This window comes from Amblyraja radiata, chromosome 19 (assembly GCF_010909765.2).
Source record: "Amblyraja radiata isolate CabotCenter1 chromosome 19, sAmbRad1.1.pri, whole genome shotgun sequence".
In the NCBI taxonomy this organism is placed as follows: domain Eukaryota; kingdom Metazoa; phylum Chordata; class Chondrichthyes; order Rajiformes; family Rajidae; genus Amblyraja; species Amblyraja radiata.
This window is the reverse complement of record NC_045974.1, coordinates 23,774,104-23,799,041: the sequence shown is the minus strand read 5'-3', so window position 1 is coordinate 23,799,041 and position 24,938 is coordinate 23,774,104. Positions and strand designations below refer to the sequence as shown.

Below are 24,938 nucleotides of genomic sequence, written 5' to 3'. Positions count from 1 at the left end.
CCCAATCTCACCCCATATCCAGTGACTCCTCTATAATTCAAATGCCAATCAGAATCCACTGTGAACGTATTCAGCTCTTTTGGTTGGAGAAAATTGTGAAGAATTTAGTCCAGGTGTATCTCCATAATTACACCTGGGCTCAAATCACCGAGTGTGTGCGTTTCTAAGAGGAATATGTATTTCATGTAGAAGTGCTGCTAATGTAGACTTTTAGGAGCTTGATCTGTAAACAAATGCATCACCATGCCTAAAGTACACCACTCAAGTCAAGTCAAGTTTATTCGTCACATACACATACGAGATGTGCAGTGAAATGAAAAGTAGGAATGCTTGCGGATTGTGCAAAAAAAACAAAAAACTACAAAACAGAATGGAACAGAACTAACCGACAAAAATATACAAATAGTTCTGCTATAAAGTGATAGTTACCATTTGGCTGAAAGAGGGAAAGGACTGGCAGTTTAATGTTAAAATCCCCATCTATGACATCCTAATAGTCTTGTTGCTGTCTGCAATCTCCCGGTACGTGTGTTCTAATTCTCATTGGCTATTTGGGTGCTTGTAGTACACGCCCAAAAACCTGATCATCCTTTTTATTTCTCAGCTCCACCCCTACAGCCCCACTGGACAATTCTTCAGTAATGTTATATCAAATGACAGTCATGATGTTCTCCTTAATTAGTACAGCAACTCCCCCTCCTCTTTTACCCAAATCTCACCTGCAGAACCTATACCCTGGAACATTAAGCTGCTAATTCTGTCCCTTCCTTAACCAGGTTTCTGCAACGGCACTAACATCCCTGTCATACGTACATATCCTTGCCCCCGAATTTATTCACCTTACCGTCAGGCCTCCAGCACTTATCTGTACTGTGATTACCTGACTAATGTGGAGAACAGCCAAAGTACAGAATTAGTGCTTTTGTATCATAGTTGACAGGCTTAGCATTTGGAGTTAAATAATTTTTTTAAGTTGTCCCTCAGCACTGATAAAATGCCTCAGCAACATGTTGCAACTAAAAAGCATCTTTTAAAAGTTAAACATCACATCCAAAATATGTACATTAGAGTACCCTGTTAACCTGATGCCCAATTAACAGTTGCACAGCAATCAGTGCACTTACTTTTCTTCTCTTCCTCCTCTCCACTCCCTAGCAAGGTGACAATGATTCCAGTTTGAGAGTTCATACCAACTGCTGTGACCACCATTCGCCCGGAACCTTCCATTACATGGGTACCTGAAAATAGACCCTAGTTAGAACCACCCATTAGTACAAAGATAGATTCATGCAAATCTATTACCACATATTAAATAGTTGCAACAAACTCAGAGGTCCCTGCTTAATACAATGAGCTGAATGCAGAAATCAATTCCCCTAGTTCTGAACTGTGCAGGACTGCAGGATTCAGCTACTGCTGACAGGATAATTCTGTCTAGTTAAGCCAACATATAGATAACTATGAAACTAATGTCATGCTGATAGAGGCAAATACTCATGAGAAACATGAACCATGCACAAATTGAATACAACTATTGGACTACATTTTGAAAGGAATAATAGTAAACATCACAAATATAGTTTGATGAGAAAAGGCATGTTGAGGTACAGGATGTTAAGTGGAGCCGCAAGACTGTAGATGCTGGTTTACCAAAACAAAGTGCTGGAGTAACTGAGCCCGCGGGTCAGGCAGCATCTCTGGAGATGACGACATTTTGGGTCGTTAAGTTTTGTATAAACTTCTAATTGCACTTACAATGCATATTCATTATTGAAAAGCAGAACAGCAAGTGTAAAGGGATCGAACTACAAGATTAAGTACATTCTTACAGATTAATTATTTTACCCCAAACTTGAACATAGGACATTTAATTTAAGATTTCAAAATGAAAAAGCTATAGAAAAGATCAAATAATGTTTGTGTTCGAACAGGTAGTAGTTATTTAGACTGTGGTAAAGGGCACACTAGAGGATGGTGCAAAGTAAACAAACACTATCATAGTTGACATTGTTATCCTCAAATTTGCTCTAGAACATACCTTTGTTAGCTTACTTTGTTTTACTGTTCTGTACATTTTGAGAAGTGTATGCAGCATACACTTCTCAAAATTTACAGAAGTCAGAGATCGCAAATCCAAAAACCACTCAGTCCACCATCCGGTTCCAAAATTCAATAATTTTTAACCATTCAGCAATTAAAACTGATGAACTCTTTTTCATGCTCCCGCTCCATCAATCCACTTTGTCATCAAATCGTCCGGAAATTGACTTACTTATTCCATTATCAAAACAATTTTTAACTGCCTATAATTGCCCACACAATTAGGCCATTAATAGGTGTCCTACTAATTTTTTTTTTTAATGTTGATTAGGCTAATTGGTCTGTAATTACCCGTCTTAGCCTTCTTTTTATCTCCATTTCATCGCTAAACTGCCTCCAGTGTGTAGCGTTGATTATTGGAGCCTGGGATGTCCATGTCAACCCTCGAGTTTCCAATAAACAATGTTTCTTTAAGTCTCACCTTTACCCTATTCTACAAATGAAGCGAAATATTAAAGTACCTCAAATTTTCCATTTTCTACAGCAAAGTCACACTAATGCTTTCATTCCATGCTTCCATGCATTTGCTTTATTTCTGAAGACTGCTCTTATCAAGTACTAATACAAAACTGAACTAGACATAAAGTGCTAGATCAACTCAGCGGGTCAAGCAGCATCTTTGGAGAAAAAGAGCAGGTGACTTTTCGAGTCGGAACCCTTCTTCAGACAGTGTGAGTGGGGGTGGGGGGTGAAGACTGGAGGTGGGAAACGGCCAAAACAAACCAGGGCCAGCAACAGATGGAAACAAATGGAAGTAGGGTTTTTTTTCAACTTTTCTTCTCAAAGCAGTCCTTAGTCTTCAATTCATTCTTATTCCTGCTGAGGTCAGTGATCCAACTCTGCTGCCACCTGGCATGACAAATTCTTGGAACATCTGTTACAAGAGCGATAATTCTTTGCCCACAATGTGCAGCAGTGTCGGATACTCGTGGAGGGCAAGCAGCAGGGATTGAAGGAGCAGAATAAATCAACATTATTTTACTCCATGAACAAGTGTTGCCTCAGCTAACAGGTGGGATGAAATCCAGAGGACGATGGGAGAAAGATTTTTCCAAAATAGGGAACTACAGAGCCTCTGAAAGGAAATATCTACATTAAGAGGAATGCAGTTAAACTATCTTTGATATAATGGCACCCTTTTATGAGCAGTCACAGCTGGGAAGCATTAGAAATTTAAATACTGCAGCTTTAAAAAATAACCGATCACATTTAGTGAAGGCATGCAGATACAAATCCAAATAAATGAGATCATCACAATAATAACTATATCCTGCAATTTCCCTTCAAATTTTCTCCCACTCAACTAAATGTGCTTGTTTTTCTATAAATTTTCTCCTCTGCTTTCCAAATGTCTTTGCTGCATTTTATGCTTAACTGAAACACTCAGTCATCGAGGGCAAGGTCTGTCTGTTGAGGGTCTTCTGTCTTACTAAAACTCTCATCTTGTTATTATGTCTGTGATTCTGTCTGTTTGTCTGTCTGTGTGATGAGCATGATCCTGAAATTACGCCAAAACGGTACACAATAGCGCCAAAATGTTTGGACTACCTTACTCACCATTGTCCTGTGGTGTGGTGTATCAACGTTTTGTTCAAATTGATGTTTTATTTTACGTTATTCACATTTTGAACTTAAAAAAAACCTTTTCACTGTAAAAACTCCAATTCCACTTGCTGCCCTTGCCCGTTACAATGTTACAAATTACAGGACAGCGAGTCCTGTCATTTGTAACATTGTAACTGGCAGGGGCAGGGGAAGTGGAATTGGATTTTTTTAGTTTAAAAAAAGGGATGGTGAAGAGGAGGGGGATGGAGTGCTGGGGGATGAGGGGAAATGAGCCGCGCCTGCGCAGTTGGGGGCTACGAGTGAGTGGTGGAATATTGCGTTGGGGTAACTGGTTACGTTGGGGGAACGGAGTGAGTGGTGAAATATTGCTTTGGGGAACGCGGTCCAACGGGTCCCACTTGGTCTAATACATCCTAATATTTACATTTTGCTGGACCGTTTTATTCGTCAGCATTTCCATCCAATAGTTTCTGGTTATTCCACTTTGGCCTTTTCCAATCGAGCAATGTTGTCTCCATTTATATCTTGTAGATAGTTTATTAAATACCCAAGCATTTACTTTTCAACTAAATCAGGAGAGTGTCACTCTGGCTGCCTTCATGCTTTAATGGTTTCTTTAGTTTATCATGGCACTCTCCACCACCTTATTTTTCTTGGAGCAGAGAATCCTAGTGAACCAGCACAGTTTAATACTTATCCAGTACATAAGGATATTTCTGTCATAGCTATGCTATCTCAATAACAGTAAACACCTCTTCCTAAGTTAATGGCCCCCTTTCCAAAAGAATACAGTAAAAGCTGTATTAACCAGACAAAAGACTGCCGATGTTGCAAATCTGGAGCAAGAAAACAAACTGATGGAGAAATTCAACAACATATTGACACAAAAAGCTGGAATAACTCAGCAGGACAGGCAGCATCTCTGGAGAGAATGAATGGGTGATGTGGTTTGTCCTGATTTAACCAAAATCAAACAACCCTCCTTCCACCTCTATAGATGCTGCCCAACTCGCTGAGTTCTCCAGCAGTTTAGTTTCTGCTTTGTATTATACGGTACATGCAGGTGCCATATAATGACATTGTCACTAAATCAACAATTGGCTCATAATCTCTTGGCCCAACCTCTGTGGGCTCCATTGTTCCCTTTGAAATACTAGTTCCTAGAGCAGCGTTTCTCAACCAGTCAAAAGGGTCCTGACCCGAAACGTCACCTCTCCATTTTCTCTAGAGATGCTGCCTAACCCGCTGAGTTACCCCAACATTTTGTGTCTCTCTTCAAAAAGCTATTTTGTAACTCAGTTCTCAATTAATATGTTAGATTAGACAAATGATTGGTTAGTTCTAACTGTGGTCTACCATGATAAGAGTTGATTTCCCAGCCTACCAAAAGCCAGATGTTATATCTTCTTACCAGACAACAGCATCGGGTCTCTGTCTAGGCGTTTCTTCACATGGTCAGACTCTCCAGTAAGCGAGCTTTCATCTATCTTTAGATCATTTCCATGAATAAGTATACCATCAGCAGGTAAGAGGTCACCTGAAATGCAGAAAGCCACAAACTTCTAGTTTTAGTTCATCATTTAACCATCTATTACAATTCATGTTCAGCCCATTACAATGTTCCCCAATTCTCCAATACATATCAAATTTGATGTTACTTTGCAGACAAAATAAAAATGAGAATTTAAAATGTTAGCACAAGCAATCCATTTGTTTTCCTACAGTCTGCACCCATATGCTAACATGGTCATCTGCACGTGCAACAGCAGCAGAGAAATTTTGAAGACTTGGATTGCATTTTGTGAGCATGAGATTGACAAATTAGAGTGGTCGGAGTTGAAGCAAACAAGGCAGACAATTCATATGTTTAGTAGCCTATGAGGATTAGAATTTCATCTGGAAATATTAACTTTTCCAAGTCAAGGTTTTCACTGTAGTTCCAATGAGGCAGCTGGCCAATGTTAACCAACATAGATACATAGCATCCTTTTTATTATAATCATTAACTGTGCTCTACAAATCAAACATTGCACGAAGGTTACAATAATTGCATAGTAGTCTTGTGCATTGAATGGAAGTTTATTTCACCTAATTTTATTCCCAGACCTACGAATGAATGAATCAGGCATCAGACCAATTTGAACCGAGGGCTTACCTATCAGAATACATATATCCACTCCAACCTGGCACACCCTTGTCCTGTGCTGTAACTGTTAGTAGCACCTGATCTAATGTTTTCTGGAAATTTCAAACACTACATCAGCTTGCACCTCTTTTCCACTCCGTTTGTTACATCCTTAAACTAGCTAATTTGTCAAATATTTCCCTTTCATAAAACCATGCTGATTTTGGGTGTCTTATAATTTTCTAAACATCTCGATTTTTACCTCCAGAATAGTGGATTCATCAGTTCCTTGCTTCCTGCCTTCCTCCTCTCAGTGGTGATACATTTGCAGCTATAATCTTCTGATACCTTTCCAGACTCCAGGGAACTTTAATAAATTACAACCAATGCATCCACTTCCTTTAAGATCACCAGGCAGGGGTCCAGGGCAATAGATCTTGCCTGGTACTTGAATTTTTTGCCGGTAGGAATTATTTTAAGTCCCATTGTCCCTTGACTGTTATTGGGATTTATTTTTAACACTAATGAATGCATGAGAATCTTCAAATTGCAACCTATTCAGCTCCCATTCTTTTATTACAGCCATACATATAAGGCAGAGAAGTCCTGAGCGAACTCATTGGAGACCCTGGGTCTATCTTTTAACTGTACTGTACTGGACTTTATCCTGCACTAAACGTTATTCCTATTATCGTGTATCTGTACACTGTGGACGGCTTGATTGTAATCATATATAGTCTTTCTGCTGACTGGATAGCACGCAACAAAAACCTTTTCACTGTGCATTGGTACACATAACAATAAACTAAACTAGGATGACAAACAATAATGACAGATATAAGCAGTGACAGATATAAGCAGCGGGTGACAGACTCAATACAACACAGTTTCTGGTAAATATCATTTCTTAATTTAACCTCATATTTTAAAGTAAAGTAAAAGTAAGAACTTTAATTACCATATTTAATTTGAGCAATGTCACCAACCACCAGTTCTGCCACAGGTATCTGGATAACTTGGCCACCTCTTATCACTGAGAATTTCTGCTCCTGCTCTATCCTGTTTTGTAGACCTCTAAATTGTTTTTCCTTACTCCAGTCATTGAAAGCTGTAACCAGCACCACACAAATAACAGAAACAAGAATGGCAACTCCTTCGATCCAACCAGCTTGCGATTCATGGTCATCATCATGATCATGTGTAACTTTACCACAATCTGCAGAAAGAACATAAGCAATACATAAGCAATAGCATAGATTACACATGCACAAGATACAAACATGGCAGAATCTACAAGCATGAATAAAATCAATTGATAGTCGACTGCATTTCTATCACAAACTTGAGCTTGACAATTTAACAATATTAATACACAGCGGAGCTTGTAACAAATACTATCTTAATGACATTAGTTAAATCAATGATTAGATAACACCGTTGGTAGAGCTGCTGTCTCACAACTCCAGAGAAACAGGTTCAATCCTAACCTTGGTCGCTGTGTCTGTGGAGTTCGCACGTTCTTCCCGTGACTGCATAGTTTTCTTCTGAGTACCCCAGTTTCCTCCCACATCCCGAAGATATGCGGGTTTGTAGGTTAATTGTGTTTACAAACCTGTTGTGCTACTGCAAGTAAGAATTTCATTGTTCTGTTTCGGTACAAAAGAATTAAATAAATTTGACTCTAAATTGTCCGTTGTGTGAGTGAATGCAAGAGTGGGATAACAGAACTATTGTGAATGGGCAATCGATAAGACAGTAAGCCGAAGGGCCTGTGTCCATGCTGTATCTTTCAATCAATCAATCAATACAAAAAACTTTTTTTTTTTAATGCAGAATTTGGTAATAGGCACTACAGCTCAATTTCCTTGGCACACTTGATAATTTAATTTGAACTGTATATCATTTTTATGCTCAATTACCTCGAGCAAATAACAAAAAATTGCAAGCAGTCATTTTTAACCAAGATATAATTACCAAGCAGGAAATAACCAAGATTACAGGAAGATCAGCGAGAGGATATTCAACCCGGCACAGAAAACACTGAATTATGAAATATTTCGGAAATCACACTGAAGACCATGGCACCAAAAATGTGAATCCTGATTAAATTTAGCAACACATGCAAAGTTAAACAATATGACCCATTTTGCCAAGGGGATTGTTGAAAGTCTGCTCCCAAAACACCACCCATTCGCGAGAACAACTTCTTTCAGGCTTTCTTCTCGGTTGATTGAACCTCAATGTTAATTTTTAGGACTGTATGAATATCTTTAGATCCAATAGTGACTAGATTTGTCAATGTTGTTTATCAGGAGGGCAATCACCCTGGAAGCCTCCTCCACCTCTTGACATAAGGCAAGTAATGACAAACTATTGGAGGTGTTCATCAGTATTTGTGAGTACCATCTCTTGTCATGCTTTTCAACTCCCAAGAACTCAATGTAGAACTGTTGGCCACCCAGATGACTAATGTGCAAATCTTGCAAGGTGTTCAAATTCCAACTTTCAAAGTATCATTCATTTCTCAAAGCCAAACCCAAGATCACATCCCTCCACTTGTACAGTGCAACGTTTGATTCAAGCCCAGGAATATGCTTTCAGATCTCATTCCAGAATGTGAACAAGGAACTGCAGATGTGATTTACAAAAGACAGTGCTGGAGTAACTCAGTAGGTCAGGTAGCATCTCTGGAGAACATGGATAGGTGACTCTTTGGGTTGAGACTCTTCAGGAGCTCTCTGCCCCCCCCCCCCCCCGCCTCCTGATGAACATGGATAGTGTTCACCCGTTCTCACTTTTCACCCCAGCTGCCTCCACATCGAACTGCCATTTCCATCACCGATGTGATCCCACCATCAGTCACATCTTCCCATCCCCACCCCTTTGCGCCTTCCGCTAAAGTGAGGCCATATGCAAACTGTAGGAGCAGCACCTCATATTCCGCATGGGTAGCTTACAACCCAACGGTATGAACATTGAATTCTCTATTTTTAAATAACTACAAAACCACCCACTTCCCTTCTCCCCCCTCTCCACCTGTACCCCACTGTTTCTATTTCCTATTGGCCACACCCTTCCACCTATATTCTCCCTCTAGCTTCACAATTTGCAGCTCTTCAATCCTATTGTCTAACATCTTCTATCTTTTCATCGCTGACTTTTGTCTAACCATATGTCTCTCATCCGTCCTCCTCTCCCTTTACAAGTATCCATTTATTATTTGCCAGACTTTGTCCTGCCCCTTTCTTCTAACTTTCTTCACACCCCTACAATTAATCTGAAGAACGGGCCCGACCCAGAACATCACCGACACACGTTCTCCAGAGATGCTACCTGACCTGCTGAGTTACTCCGGCATTGCCTATTTTCAGATCGCAATCCACTCCTTAGCCAGGAAGTATTGTTGAGGCATTCAGAGAATCATACAACACCAAAGGGGCCCTTTCTGCCCAGCGTCTATGCCAGCCATAATGCCTATTTACTCTAATCCCATTTACCCGACTTAGGCCTGTATCAGTCTACACCTTTCCTATCCAAGTTAGGGATTGCACAGTGGCACTGCTGCTAGAACTGCGGCCTCACAGTATCAGAGACCTAGGTTCGATCCTGACTGACTGCTGTCTGTGTGAAGTTTGCATGTTCTCCCCGTGAACGTGTGGGTTTCCTCCAGGTGCTCCAGTTTCCTCCCACATTCCAAAGGCGTGCGAGTTTGTAGATTAATTGGCCTCTGTAAATTTCTCCAAGTGTTGGGAGTGGATGCGAATGTGGGATAACATAAAATGAGCAACGTGTGTGTTTCCTCCGGGTGCTCCAGTTTCCTCCCACATCCCAAAGACGTGCAAGTTTGTTGGTTAATTGGCCTCTGTAAATTGCTCCGAGTATGTAGGGAGTGGATGTGAATGTGGGATAACATAGAATTAGTATGAAGGGGTATTAACGGTCAGCGTGGACTCGGTGTGCTGAATGGCTTGTTTCCATGCTGTAGGTTCCAATTATTTTCAATCAATCAAGTATCTGTCCAAACGTCTTTTAAATATTGTACTTGAACACTCAGGTTATGTGTCATACACATATTTATCTTAAACAAATACATAAGATGCAAAGGTTAATCACAAGGTAATAATTAAATAACTGTTAAAATGACATTAAACTTGAAAAGGTATTTACAAATAGATTTGCAGACCACAAATAAGGAAACATCTTCGCCTTCGTGGACTATTATTACTTAGTTTCACAGGTAATTATGGATGGGTTATAAAATATTAGTATCATCACTGCACACATCCTAAGAATGAATATAAAGTGTTGTTTGGTTATCGTTGGTCTGCAAATGTGCTCATAAATGCCTAAGTTTAATAAGTAAAGTCAATATAACATCTATTAGATTATTGCCTAGTGATTATCATTTGCAGTACTTCCTAGTAATTTAATCCTAATTCTGTTTACCTGGATATTTTATGACATGCTCCCAAAATAAAGTGATGGTATAAGACCGTAAATAATATTAAGACATTTGAAATCTGTTGGACATTTAGAACTACTTATTTCTTAAAGACATCCTTTCTTCCTTTAAAACATTCTTTCAGATAATGGATGGCTCGAGCACAATGCTAATTTGAAAGTGATTTTCAACAAAAAGTCAATTTGCAAATTGAGAAACACAAAATCAGTACTTGGGCTCATTTAACACATGCAACAATACCGGATAATTTTCCAAAACGTTTTTTCTTCCCTCTCTCTGCACAAATATCTCCAGTTAATGTTAACACTTGAGCATTCAGCAGAACTGTTGGGAGCAGATTACTGAGCTAATTCATTATCTGCATCAATTTTTTGCATTTAGAACATGGTACTCAAAATATACCGAGGTATTCTGATGGTTAATCCAGAAATTCAGTTTCTTTCTGGAACACAAAATATCGGGTTAAAGAGTCAGCGAAGACATCATATAGTTTTGTTTTAATTTTGGAGATACAGCGTGGAAACAGGCCCTTCGACCCACCATGCTGACCATCGATCACCCATTCACATTAGTCCTGTTATCCCACTTTCACATCCTACATGCTAGGGGCAATTTACAGAAGCCAATTCATCTCCAAACCTGCATGTCTTTGGAATGTGGGAGCACCCAGAGAAAACTTACGTGGTGACAGGGAGAATGTGAAAACTACGCACAGACAGCACCCATAGTCAGGATCAACCCAGGTCTCTGGCACTGCGAGGCAGAAGCCCTATCACTGCGCTACTATTTGTTATTAAAATTTTAGTTGCAAATTGTTAAAACAGTTTAAATACTTGCCTGCATTCTTCCCTCCAGGAGGATTATAGAAAGAAAGGCCTAGCGATATTATGGCTGCAATTTCTAAAATAATTAAGGTGACGTCTTGTAAAGCTTCCCATACTAGCTGAAGAAAAGTTTTTGGTTTTTTAGGTGGTATAAAATTTTCCCCAAAAGCTTGATGCCTTCTGCTGAGATCTGCAGGATCACCAGATAACCCTGTGGAGAAAGAGAAGAAAATAAGTGGGTAACGTTTCACACATTCTCTTGGAACAAGCAACAACATCAAACCACCATTAAAATGAACATTGGAAAGGTGCAATTTTGACCTGACAAACTGCATAAGGAGAAATATTTTACACAGCAGCATAAGGCAGAGCAACCTACGGGCTAAGTGCTACAAAACTGGAAATAGTATGAATGAGTAGTTGATGATCAGTATAGGCCTGGGCTGTAGTCTTCTATGCCATAGAGCCTTGTTAACCATTTTCTCATTCTACCCTGTTACTCTCGATGACTTTGTACCATACACCTAGTCCCTCTTCTCCCGCTTCCCTTTTAGAACATTATCCCTTTTTGCCTTTTATTCTACCTGTCAAAATGCATCACTTTACACTCATGTTAAGCTTCCATCTGCAACATATCTGCTCAATCTACCAGTTTATTTATATCTTGCTTCAATTTATCACTTTGCAAATAGCATTAGCAAGTTTTGCCTCATCTGCAAATTTAGATTGTGGCTTGGACACACCCCCACCAAAGTCTCGGTTATCACTACATGTCAAAACACCTTAAGAATGCCGCTAAGTGCCATCCTCCAGCCTGACAAACAACCATTCATCTCTGTTGACTGTTAATTAGCCAACTTCATATCCATTCTATTGATATCTCTTTTATCCAGCTTGCTTCAATTATTTTTACACATCCCTCATCACAAGCTCTCTGGAAATCCACGGCCATCGCATCCAGTGCTTCATCCTCCACTCTATACCTTACCTAGAAAAAGGTTATCAAACACAATTTACCTTAAAATCAAGTCTGGCTTTGTTTAACCAAATCATTTTCCTCCAGGTGACTATTGAAAGCTTTCCCCCACAAGATGGCATTGTTTGGTCTGGTGATGCTGGGCTTACCCAGTCTCCATCTTTCGACCACGGGAATAACATTCACCACAGTCCAATCCTCTAGCACCATACCCCTTTCGCCAAACAGCATAAAGATAAATGCCAGTAACCTGTCATTTCCTTCCATATTTCCCTCAGCACCGTCGGATGCATCCCATTTGATCCTGGTGACTCTACTACTCTCAGATCAGCCAACAATTAACCAGCTCTAATAGCTCCATACCATGAATTGTTCACATATCTAACGTCTCTATTATCTCCTTCACTATTACTTTGAGAACACCATTTTTCCTGGTCAAGCAAGGTGCAAAACTCAGCATTCTTAGATGTTCCAATGTTTGTCCTTAAGTCCCACTCCTCTATGTACTACCCATTTTCTGTGCAAATGCCTACACTTTGGTATTATGCCAACACTACATTTCTCATATGTTCTCTGCCTATAGTTTTCTCTTTTGTAATCAACATGGCTCTCCCAAATTTTTGAAACCTGACATTTGTTATAAGTAGCTTTATTTGCTTTATATTTCCGAGCATATCTTAACATCCAGAGTTCAATTAAAAAAAATTGGTCCAAGGTTCACAAGAAAAGTGATAGATTGAAAATATTCACTTTCAGTCGGATGTCAAAACTCCATCCACAAACAAATGCTTCTTAACCCAAAAACAGGATCAAAAGCAGCATGAATTAAGTGAAGAACTTGGTACTCTTGCCAAAATCTCCCACAAGAAAAAAATTGCAGAGGTTGGAAATAAAAATAGAAAATATTGGAAATCATCAGCAAATCTGGCAATACCCATGGAGCATAAACCCACCTCATCAGGGCAAATGAGATGAAGAAGCTGGTGGACTGGGAAGCAAGATGAGAGAAAGAATTGTCAAACTACACATGGAAATCTGTGGGCATACAAAGGAAGCCGGTCAATAGATTATCCCAACAATTAAGACAGGAAAGGACATCACAGCCAGGCCATGAAAGACTCCTCACACTCAAATAAATATATCATTTTGATTGACTCATCACACTCAAACAAATATATCAAATGGTCAATTCGTCCCTTCCCACCCAAACCACCCCCTCCCCAGGTACTTTCCCTTGCAACCACAGGAAATGCTACACTTGTCGCTTTATCTCCCCCCTCGACTCCATCCAAGGATCCAAGCAATCTTTCCAGGCGAGGCAGAGGTTCACCTGCACTTCCTCCAACCTCTACTGTATCTATCCACTGTTCCAGGTGTCAACTTCTCTACATCGGCGAGGCCAAGTGTAGGCTTGGCGATCGCTTCGTCCAACACCTCTGCTCAGTTCGCAATAACCAACCTGATCTCTCGGTGGCTCAGCACTTCAATTCCTTCTCCCATTCCGAATCTTCTGTCCTGGGCCTCCTCCATTGCCAGAGTGAAGCCCAGCACAAATTGGAGGAACAGCACCTCGTATTTCGCTTGGGTAGTTTACACCCCAGCAATATGAACATTGACCTCCAATTTCAGATAGTCCTTGCTTTCTCCCTCCTTCCCCAGCTCTCCCACAAGCCCACTGTTGTTTATTGGTGGCTCAATGAATAAAAACACATTCATGATAAAGTCCAACTTTATTTCATCGAGTACACTAGAGCATTTCAACAGTCAGTTGCTGCTTGCATCTCGCTTATCAACTGGCCCCGAGCGAGGGAGTCTTTGTGTGAGTACCGTAATACTCTGTAAAAGGTGGCATGCATATTTGTGTAGTGAAGGTTATAAATGGCATGAATTAATAAGGGTTGATAAAGGTCAATCTACATCCTTTCTCTTAAAGAAGAAAATTGTGGTTAGTGGAGTAAATATGAAACACAAGCATAGATGCGGCGTTTATTATTTTACTGCATATGAGAGCACATAAACTAAACAGGCCATGCACAGTTCAGGTATAGCCAGTAAATTTTCCAATTAGCGGGTTTGGCTTGCAGACACGACCTGCACGTGTACGATAATAAGCTCCAGCAGACACCTCATCCTTCACTGGGGAAGCAAGTCTCATATCGGGTGAATGCGGAGAAGACACCAGTGGAGATTGGGGCACCGGGGAAGGCAGGGATGGCGCTGGCACCGGCAGAGGAATCGCTGGAGCAGCATTCGCAGAGCGTGAGGGGAGACCGGCAGGCTGGTCAGGGTAGGGACGTGGAGGTGCTGGTTCATTAACTGGAAGGAGGTGTTGGCGGGTTCGCCGATAAATGCCGTTGACAATACTGACCAAGTACGAGCATGGTTCCGCAGTGGACCCCAGAATGACTCCGAGGCAGTCATAACCATGGATTGTCGCAAGCGAACGACCTGTCCCTTGTTGAGCGGTTGAAGCAGAGAGCTGGTTTTATCATAGTATTTTCTTTGTATGTTGCGGCGGCGTTGGAGCTGGGATTGGATAACTGACGGCGAACTAACTTGTGGATCTAGTAGTTGCTTGGCCATAGGCAGAGTGGAGCGGATTCGCCGCGACATGAGCCGTTCGGCTGCAGATCCCAGGAGATGATCACGGACGATATTCCAAAGGTTGAGTAAGTCGAGATAAACATCAGAGCCGGCCCTATATGAGCGTTCCATTAGTTTCTTTGCACTTTTACCGTGCGCTCAGCCAGGCCGTTGGACTGCCGGTACTCGGGGCTACTGGTGATGCGGTAAACGTCCCAACTTTTCGTGAAATTCCTGAAGAGCTGACTGGAAAACTGAGGTCCATTATCTGAGAGTAGCTTTAGGGAGGCTCTGAGGACAGAGAAGTGACGAGTTAGTTTCTGAATGACCATGGCTGAGGTCAGGCTTCTGAGCAGGTCGATTTCAAACCATCCTGAGTAGGATTCAACTAGAACCACGTATTGTTTGCCGCGCCACTCAAAGATGTCAGCTGCTGCTGTGGACCAGGGTAAGTCCGGCGTGAGGTGCGAGAGGAGTGGTTGCTTCTGTTGGTGCGGGATCAAGCTATTGCAGATCAGACAGGCAGCAACCTTTTCTAGAATGTAGTTAGCCATGTCTGGACAGAACAGCATTCCTTTCGCATGTTGAAGAGTTATTTCTGCAGCGGAATGGCCCCCATGGACAATGTCGAAGTACTTGCTGTGAAGAGACTTCGGGATGACCGCCTTGTGTCCTTTCATTATCACGCCATCCTGAATGACCAGTTCGGCACGTACTGGGGAAAATTGTTGGACAGCTTATGGCAGGTGGTGCTGTTTGTCTGGCCAGCCACGGCGGATGGCAGTGGCCAGCGACTGTAGTGTTTCGTCTGCAGCTGTTTGTGACACTAAGATGTCTAAACAGGCAGATGGGAGGCAGGAGACCATCACAACCGTGTAGCCTTCATGCACATCATCAGATAGGTATTTTTCACAGGTTGGGCGAGGTGCCCGTGAGAGGGTGTCAGCTAAGTGCATGTCCTTACCACGTTTGTAGGTTAGTCTGATGTCATATCTCTGCAGTTCCATCATGGGGTGGAAGATTGCAACCTTCACGTGGTCCGCCCTGTTTCGACTAATGCAATCAACTAGACGTGCACAAACGGAAGATCAAATAGAACAAGTTGTCCAACAACTTTAGGCTGTGCACGCCACACGAAAGAAGAAGTTCCATCATCATGCGTTGTAAGCGCGCTGGTGCCGTGTGGATCAGCTTACTGAGGATACCGACTAGGGGCTGGTGATCGGTTTCGATTGTGATCGGGTTGCCAAAGATATCGTCCATGAATTTCTTGCTGGCAAAGGTTACTGTGAGTAGCTCCTTTTCGATTTGAGCGTAGCGCTGTTCAGTGTCAGTCATGGTACGGGAGGCATAGGCAACTGGTCTGGAGCCCTTTCCGTTGTCTTGTAGACAAGCAGTGCCCAGTCCATACTGGGAGGCATCACAGGTAAGGGTGACGGGTAATTTGGCATCAAAGTATACAAGGGTTGGAGCGCTAGAAATTAGTTGTTTTGAGGGTTTCAAATGCCCTCTGCTGGTGTTGGTGCCAGGACCAGTGCGTTTCCTTGTGGGTCAGTTGTCGCCACGGGGCAGATAGCTCACTGATGTTTGGGATGAATTTCCCAAGATAGTTTACCATGCTTAAGAATCGTTGCAGAGCAGTTATGTCCGTAGGTGCTGGCAATTCATTGAAGGCAATGGTTTTAGACGGGTCTGGTTTAAGCCCGTTGTTGGTGAACACGTGGCCCACATAAGTCACTTTGTCAACCCGGAACCTGCATTTGAGAGGGTTGAGTTTGAAATTTATCTCTCTGCCATGATCCAGGACCCGTTTCAGGTTTGAGTCATGTTCTTGTGCATTGCGTCCAGTAACCAGGATGTCGTCTACAATTATGTAACATGGGTAGTTATCAAAGAGTTGTTCCATAGTACACTGGAATACCTCACTGGCTGAATTGATGGCAAATGTCATTCGTAAAAAACGGTAGCGTCCGAAGGGTGTCGCGATTGTGGTTAACATGGAGGATGCATGGTCTACTGGCATTTGCCAAAATGAGTTCTTTGAATCTAGGACAGAAAAAACTGTGACTTTACCCAGGTTGGCAGCGACTTCTTCCACCGTCCGCATTGGGTGGTGTGGGCGTTTGATGGTTGACTGTTTTTGTCTACCCATCATTTTATAGGTCTGTTATTGACATCAACCTTTAGAAATCATCCCACTACAGCACTTTTCTACCTCATTCTCAGGATCCCAAGGGGACTGGCCTGGTGGACCCAGAAAGGTAAACCCGAAGATGCAAAATTAAATCAGGAGACATATCGAAGTTTTGCAAAATGACGTGTACTTTATAAAAGCAATGTCATCTTGAAATATAAAATTTGGTGTATTTTACTGAGATATGGCTCAAGATAGGAAGGAACAGAAATTAACTAAAACAAATTTTAAACACCTCCACGAATGCTGATGGGGCTGTCCCACTGTACGAGCTCATTCAAGAGCTCTCCCGAATTTAAAAAAAATCAAACTCGTGGAAGCACGTAGAATGTACTTAGTGGGTACGTCTGAGCTCGGGACGTCTCTTAGCGGCTCGTAACGCTAACGGCAGGTACTCGGGAAACGCGGTAAGCTCGGGAAGACTCGTGAAGATTTTTCTACATGTTGAAAAATGTCCACGAGCCCCGAGTACTTACGAGCGGCCATTACCGTAAATCTCCGAGTTCGAATCTCGGGAGAACTCTTGAATGAACTCGTACAGTGGTACAGGGCCATTAGCAAGAGCATAATGAACAGTAGTAAAAAGGAACCGCAGATGCTGGTTTATAATAAAGAGAGATACAAAATGCTGGAGTAATTCAGTAGTTCGTGCGTCATCTCTGGAAAATATGGATAGATGACTTTTGAGTTGGGTCCCTTCTTCAGTAGTGAAGAGTAGTGGCCTTAGTCATGAGGGAGAGAATAGGTAGATCGTAGAATTTAAGGGAAGAGAATTAAAATAGGTTTTATGGCTACTGGAAGTACCAGCCCATGACAAGCTCTGGAGCATGGCAAAATTTACAAATCCAGATGTAAAGAACATGTATCACATTGGGATAAGCAGAAAACAGAACTTTTGTACTAAGGAGTTTTCTGCAACATGTGTAGGAAGGAAATGCAGATGCTGGTTTAAATCGATGATAGACACAAAATACTGGAGTAACTCAGCGGAACAGGCAGCATCTCTGGTGGGAAGGAATGGGTGACGTTTCAGGTCAAGACCCTTCTTCAGTCTTCAGTTTTAACCCAAAACATCACCCATTCATTCTCTTCAGAGATGCTTTTTTCCGCAACATGTCCCATATTTGAAAATGAGCCAAATTAGAATTAATAGCAGATTCAAAACACAATAATCTATTCATTAATGTAATACAAGTGCATGATGATCAATGTTCGAGGCATGTATGTGGGAAATCTATAAATGCACAAATCTGTTCAAATTATATATTGCCCTTTGGAAATCAGTTCTAAAATTGTGTACGTGTCTGGTCTCCCAACTCGGGGAAGGATATAAGCATGAAAGAGTGTGTCACAAAGGCTCACTGAATGGGGATGGTAGGTTTGTCTTATGTGCAGGGATATAGGTAGAGCGCTTTATCGAGTGTTTGGTGGATGTGATCTTATGAAAACTTAACATTTTTACAGGAAGATGTGGTGACATTTTCCTTGACTGGGTCATCTAGATTTCAGAGTTATACAACACGGAAACAGGACCTTTGGACCAACTTGTCGAGGCTGACCAAATTACCTATCTACGTAAGCCCCATGTGCCCACATTCCTCAAAACCATTCCTATCCATGTACACGTCCAAATGTCCTTTAAACATTGCTATTGTAGCTGCCCCTTCCACTTCCTCTGGTAGCTCATTTTGTATACCCATCATCTTCTTTGAATAAGTTGTTTCTCAAGGACCCTTTACATTTTTACCCTCACCATAAATTTTTGGTATCAAGTTTTACAATCTACTACACAGGGAAAAGGACCAACTATTCACCTTATCTATGCCCCTTCATGATTTTATAAACCTCTACGGCCATTAAGTGCGGCCCTTTGAATGAATCCAAATTTTGTAGATCAAATCCTTTTATTTTTATTAATGTTTTTTATTCGTCTTTTATTATTTTTTATTTTAATCTTAAAATGAACATATTTAAAATACCAAAGAGTAAAAGATTCAACAAAATAATCCTCCCCGACTGACGGCCACAATTAAAACATTAGGAAGTCATGAGGGCTATTTTAACACCTGTTAACTCATGATTTAGTTCTAATGCGACTCTAGACTCTAGAAAGCAGTCACAACAAAGTCATTAAAAGGTTAGTTAACTTTAGAATTAATATTTTTTTCATTTTCTTGAAGTTAGTACATAGTAGTTAGATTTTTACAAAATAATGTACATTTTGAAGTATATCTAATTGAAGTTTCTTCGATGCGGCCTTATTAGATTACAGCTAACTTAAAGCGGCATTCCAACATGAAAAGGTTCCCCAGCCCTGGGTTAGCCATTCAAGACAGATAAGACGACTACCTTCATATCAATGGTAGTGAATACTTGGGATTTCTACTCATAGCATAGGGGCTCAATGAGCATACTCAAGACAGCTTGATAGATTTAAAAAAAAAATATTAGTGGAATCAAAGATTAGTGAATTGGTGTGATAAGCAGACAAATGATCAGCCATGATCTTATTGAAAGGTGCTAAAGGTATAAGGGGCTGAATGGTTTACCACGCTTTTATTTCTTATGTTTGAGAAGAATTTTCAAAGCCAGCATTTGTGCAAGAGTCAATATCTTGATTTAAAAAAGCCACGAATAACTAAAAGTCAAGGATTGGCAAATCAAAACCAGAGGCAAAAGTGAAAACTAGCACCACATTCTGGCAACAGGAAGATATCCCAAGAACAACAGATAAGGTAGGTAGGCAAGAATCACAAATAGATTCTTAGAGAATGCAAAGAAGTTGACAATGATGAGCAAAATTAAAAATGAAAGAATAGTATGTACGACATTAAAAATACTAAATCAAGGACAGGGCACGCCAAAGGTAACAAATGCAAAACAAAATACGAGTAAAATAGCAGCCGTAAAAATTGATATTCCTAGATTCTCACATCAGGATTTAAGAAAATGGACATCATCGCAGATGTCCTCGCTCTGAAGAACTGCATTATCACTGCTATATAAAGCAAGGGGGAAGGGAAAACATCTTTTGTTCGGAAGTTAGTTTATATTTAACATAAAGGCGAGATACTGTGAATGGTGGAAACATTAAAAAAAGTAAACAATGCTGTGAATACTACACAATGCAGGTAGGATCTTTGGAGAGATCCAGTTACGTTTTGGATTGATGACTCTTCAGAAATATATGAATGATTGGACACCTTAGGATTTTTCAGATGATACATGCCAGCATAGTTTTGTAAAGCAGAATTGAAGCACAAATAAAAGCAGTGAATCAGCAACGCCTTTGGCTATTATGTACAAGGGAGGTGCCGTGGTAGTCTGGCACGTTGATCTGTACAAGGCACGCGCCAACTCTCAGTCACCTCCTCCTACTTATCCTTGGACCATGACCCTGCAGACGAGCACCAGGCCACCATCTCTAGCACTATCACTGACCATCACTTACGGCTCCCTGCCCTCCCAAGCCTCCAACCTCATCGTTCCCCAGCCCCGCAAGGCACAAATTTACCTTCTCCCCAAAATCTACAAACCTGACGGTCCCAGCAGACCCATTGTTTCTGCCTGTTCGTCCTACCAAACTTATTTCCACATACCTCGACTCTGTCCTATCCCTCCTGGTTAAATCCCTTCCTATCTATGTTCAAGACACCTCACACTCTCTTCCTCTACTCCATAACTTCCGTTTTCTAGGCCCCCATTCCCTCATCTTCACCATGGATATCCTGTCACTCTACACCTCCATCCCCCACCAGCCCTCCGTTTCTTCCTCGACCGCAGAACCAACCAATCCCAGTCTACTGACACTCCCCTCCGCCTTGCCCTTAACAACTTTCCTGCACCTAGGATGAGGTGTTCCAAACCAGTGCATCGGAGATGTCCTCATTCTTCAGGGAACAGGGGTTCCCCTCTTCTACTCTAGATGAGGCTCTCACCATGGTCGCTTCTACACCCCGTAACTCTGCTCTCACTCCCCATCCCCCCATTCGTTACAAGGGCAGAATCCCCCTTGTCCCCACCTTCCACCCTACCAGCCATCACATACAACAAATAATCCTCCGACATGTTCGCCACCTCCAACGGGATCCCAACACCGGCCACATCTTCCCATCTCCTCCCGTCTGCTTTCTGCAGGGACCGCTTCCTCCATAACTCCCTGTTCAATTTGTCCCTTCCCACTCAAACCACGCCCTCTCCTGGCAACAGCAGGAAATGCTACACTTGTCGCTTTACCTCCCCCCTTGACTCCATTCAAGGACCCAAGCAGTCTTTCCAGGTGCGGCAGAGGTTCACCTGCACCTCCTCCAACCTCATCTATTGCATCCGCTGCTCTAGGTGTCAGCTGCTCTACATCGGTGAGACCAAGCGTAGGCTTGACGATCGCTTCACCCAACACCTCCGCTCGGTTCGCATTAACCTACCTGATCTCCCGGTGGCTCAGTACTTCAACTCCCCCTCCCATTCCGAATCTGACCTTTCTGTCCTGGTCTTCCTCCATGGCCAGAGTGAGGACCACCGTAAATTGGAGGAGCAGTACCTTATATTTCACTTGGGCAGTTTTCACCCCAGTGGTATGAACATTGACTTCTCTAATTTCAGGTAGTCCCTGCTTTCTCCTCTCCTTCTCAGCGCTCCCTCAGCCCACTGTCTCCGCCTCTTCCTTTCTTCTACCCGCCCCTCCCCACACTCACATCAGTCTGAAGAAGGGTCTCGACACGAAACGTTGTCTATTTCCTTCGCTCCATAGATGCTGCCTCACCCGCTGAGTTTCTCCAGCATTTTTGTCTACTTTTGAAAATGCATTTGATAAGTTTACTCATAATAGACTAGTAACTAATGTTGGTATTACACAAATCATTGACCACATCAGTAGAGATAACAAAGGGTGTTCATTGTTAAGATCTGATTAATGGTGCCCTGCAGAACCCATCTATTAATATAGTTATAGAGTCAGAGTATACAGCATGGAAACAGGCCCTTCCACCCAACTTGCCAATGCCGACCAAGATGCCCCTCCTGCCCACGCTTGGCAATGTGCCTCTAAGCCTTTCCTATCTATGTACCTGTCCAAATGTCTTTTAAATGTTGTTATAGTGCCTGCTTCAACTACCACCTCATTCCATATTTTACCCAGAGTACGGGAATCAAGAACCAAAGGACATAGGTTAAAGGTGAGGGAGGAAAGGTTTAATAGGAACCTGAGCGACAACTTTGTCCACACAAAATTGCCCCTCAGGTCCCTATTAAATCTTTCCTCTCTCATCTTTAACCTATGTCCTCTAGTTCTTTATTCCCCTACTCTGGGTAAAAAAGCAGTGACTAGTGGGGTGCCGCAAGGCTCAGTGCGCGGACACCAGTTATTTACAATATATATTAACTATTTAGACGAGGGAATTAGTCTGCGGATGACAAAGCTGGATGGTAGTGTGAGCTGCGAGGAGGAAACTATGGGGCTGCAGGGTTACTTGGATAGGTTGGGTGAGTGGGCAGATACATGGCAGCAGGGCCGGCCTTAGGAGGTGCGGGGCCCAATTGGGAACAATTTTGGTGAGCCTCAGGTTCCCAGCCAAGGTCTGTAGAATCATAGAAATATAAATAAATTCTATTATAGAATTTATATCTCCATGGTAGAATGGAAAGTAATAAAAATGTGCGCTTAAAAAGTGCCTGCGAGTTAATGGACCAAACAGATCTAAGCTACATTTTAATATCAAATTGCACACATGTAAGCCTACAAGTAACAAACAAAATTGTAGATCACCTCTCAAAAGTACATAGTTACAATACCACTTGTTTTAGTGACTGTGAAATGGAAAAATAAAAGTTATTTAATTAACTAGATCCTGGAAAAACAATAACCATTGATGAAAAACCAGTCCAGGCATTAAATTTTGGGCTTCAGCCCCATCCTACCCTTTGGGCTTCTACCCCATCCTAACTTAGTTGTGTTTGTGTGTTAGTTATGTATGTGTTAGTTGTCTGTGTGTGATGTGTGTGGATGGAAAGGAGAGAAGGGAGGGAGAGAAGCAAAGATCCTATAGTGGAGATCTTTGGAGAGAAGGGAGGAAGGAGAGAAGGGAGGAAGGAGAGAAGGGAGGAAGGAGAGAAGGGAGGAAGGAGAGAAGGGAGGAAGGAGAGAAGGGAGGGAAGTAGAGAAAGAAGGGAGGGAAGTAGAGAAAGAAGGGAGGGAAGTAGAGAAAGAAGGGAGGGAGGGAAGGAGAGGAAGAAGGGAGGGAGGGAAGGAGAGAAGGGAAAAGAGAGAGAGGAAGGAGGGAGGGAAGGAGATAAGGGAGGGAGGGAAGAAGGGAGGGAAGGGAAGGGAAGGACAGAAGGGAGGGAGGGAGAGGGCTGGTGGCGGGAGCGGATGCCGGGGTCCGGGCGGGCGGGTGTGAGCCGAGGCTTGTAAACGTTACTCCAAACCCCGGCCCGGCCCTCCCGGTATTGTTCACCGCGTCTTCCCGGGGAGAGAGAGGGGTGGAGCTGGAGCAGTGTGCGTGAAGCTCGGCGACTGGAGGGGCTGGAGCGCTGCCCCTGGACCGTGATGGAACGATCCCCCTCTCCCCCTTCTCCATTCACCCCTCACACCCCCCTACCCGTCTACCTCTTTCTTTCCCCCTCCACTCACTCTCCCCCCCTCCACCCGGGGAGCGCAGGGCCCCCTTAGGCGCGGGGCCCAATTGGGAGCAATTGGTCCAATTGGCTTAAGGCCGGCCCTGCATGGCAGATGCAGTATAATGTGGATAAATGTGAGATTATTCATGTTGGTGGCAAGAACAAGACGGCACGTGCAACGAGACGTGTGTGTCCTTGTACATCAGTCACTGAAAGTAAGCATGCAGGTACATCAGGTAGTGAAGAAAGCTAATGGCATGTTGGCCTTCATAGCAAGAGGATTTTAGTATAGAGTCCTACTGCAGTTGTACAAGGCCCTGGTGAGATCAAACTTGGAGTATTGTGTTCAAGAAGGAACTGCAGATGCTGGAAAATCGAAGGTACACAAAAATGCTGGAGAAACTCAGCGGGTGCAGCAGCATCTATGGAGTATTGTGTGCAGTTTTGGTCTCCTAATTTGAGGAAGGACATTCTTGTTTTTGAGGGTGTGCAGCGTAGGTTCACCAGGTTAGTTCCCGGGATGGCGGGACTGTCATATGATGAAAGAATGGGTCGACTAGGTTTGTATTCACTCGAATTTAGAAGGATGAGAGGGAATCTTATAGAAACATAAAATTCTTAAGGGATTGGACAGGCTAGATGCAGGAAAAATGTTCTTCATGTTGGTTGAGTCCAGAACCAGGGGTCACAGTTTAAGAATAAGGGGTAGGCCATTTAAGACTGAGATGAGGAAAAACGTTTACACCTAGAGAGTTGTAAATTTGTGGAATTCTCTGCCACAGAAGGCAGTGGAGGCCAATTCACTGGACGTTTTCAAGAGAGTTAGATTTAGCTCAGGTTTAAGGAATCAAGGGATATGGGGAAAAAGCAGGAACGAGGTGCATATTTTGGATGATCAATGAACTATGAGCCAAATGAGCCATGATCATATTGAATGGCGGTGCTGGCTCAAAAGGCCAAATGGCCTACTCCTGCACCTATTTTCTATGTTTCGAATACTCTGCTCTCTGCATTCACCCTATCTATTCCCCTCATGATTTTACACACCTCAATAAGATCACCCCTTATTCACCAGGGAATAAAATCCTAGCCATCCCAACTTCTCCCTATAGACCAGGCCCTCAAGTCAGGGCAACATGGAGTTTAGAAGGATGAGGGGGTATCTTATAGAAACATATAAGATTATAAAAGGACTGGACAAGCTAGATGCAGGAAAAATGTTCCCAATGTTGGGCGAGACCAGAACCAGGGGCTACGGTCATAGAATAAAGGGGAGGTCATTTAAGACTGAGGTGAGAAAAAACCTTTTCACGCAGAGTTGTGAATTTATGGAATTCCCTGCCACAGAGGGCAGTGGAAGCCAAATCACTGGATGGATTTAAGAGAGAGTTAGATAGAGCTCTAGGGGCTAGTGGAGTCAAGGGATATGGGGAGAAGGCAGGCACGGGTTATTGATAGGGGATGATCAGCCATGATCACAATGAATGACGGTG

General features: G+C 42.5%; 1 protein-coding gene across 4 annotated transcripts in view; it reads right to left on the bottom strand.

Moving 5' to 3' along the window:
• atp2b1 (ATPase plasma membrane Ca2+ transporting 1) overlaps positions 1–24,938 on the bottom strand; it is a 106,854-nt gene that overhangs the window by 26,876 nt on the left and 55,040 nt on the right. For all 4 annotated transcript variants that reach the window (XM_033038037.1, XM_033038039.1, XM_033038040.1 and 1 more), the window contains 4 exons: positions 11,091–11,288; positions 6,750–7,007; positions 5,078–5,203; positions 1,125–1,238 (listed from right to left, as the gene is read on the bottom strand). In XM_033038037.1, coding sequence (XP_032893928.1) covers positions 1,125–1,238; positions 5,078–5,203; positions 6,750–7,007; positions 11,091–11,288 — 696 coding nt within the window. The remainder of the gene's footprint in view (positions 1–1,124; positions 1,239–5,077; positions 5,204–6,749; positions 7,008–11,090; positions 11,289–24,938) is intronic.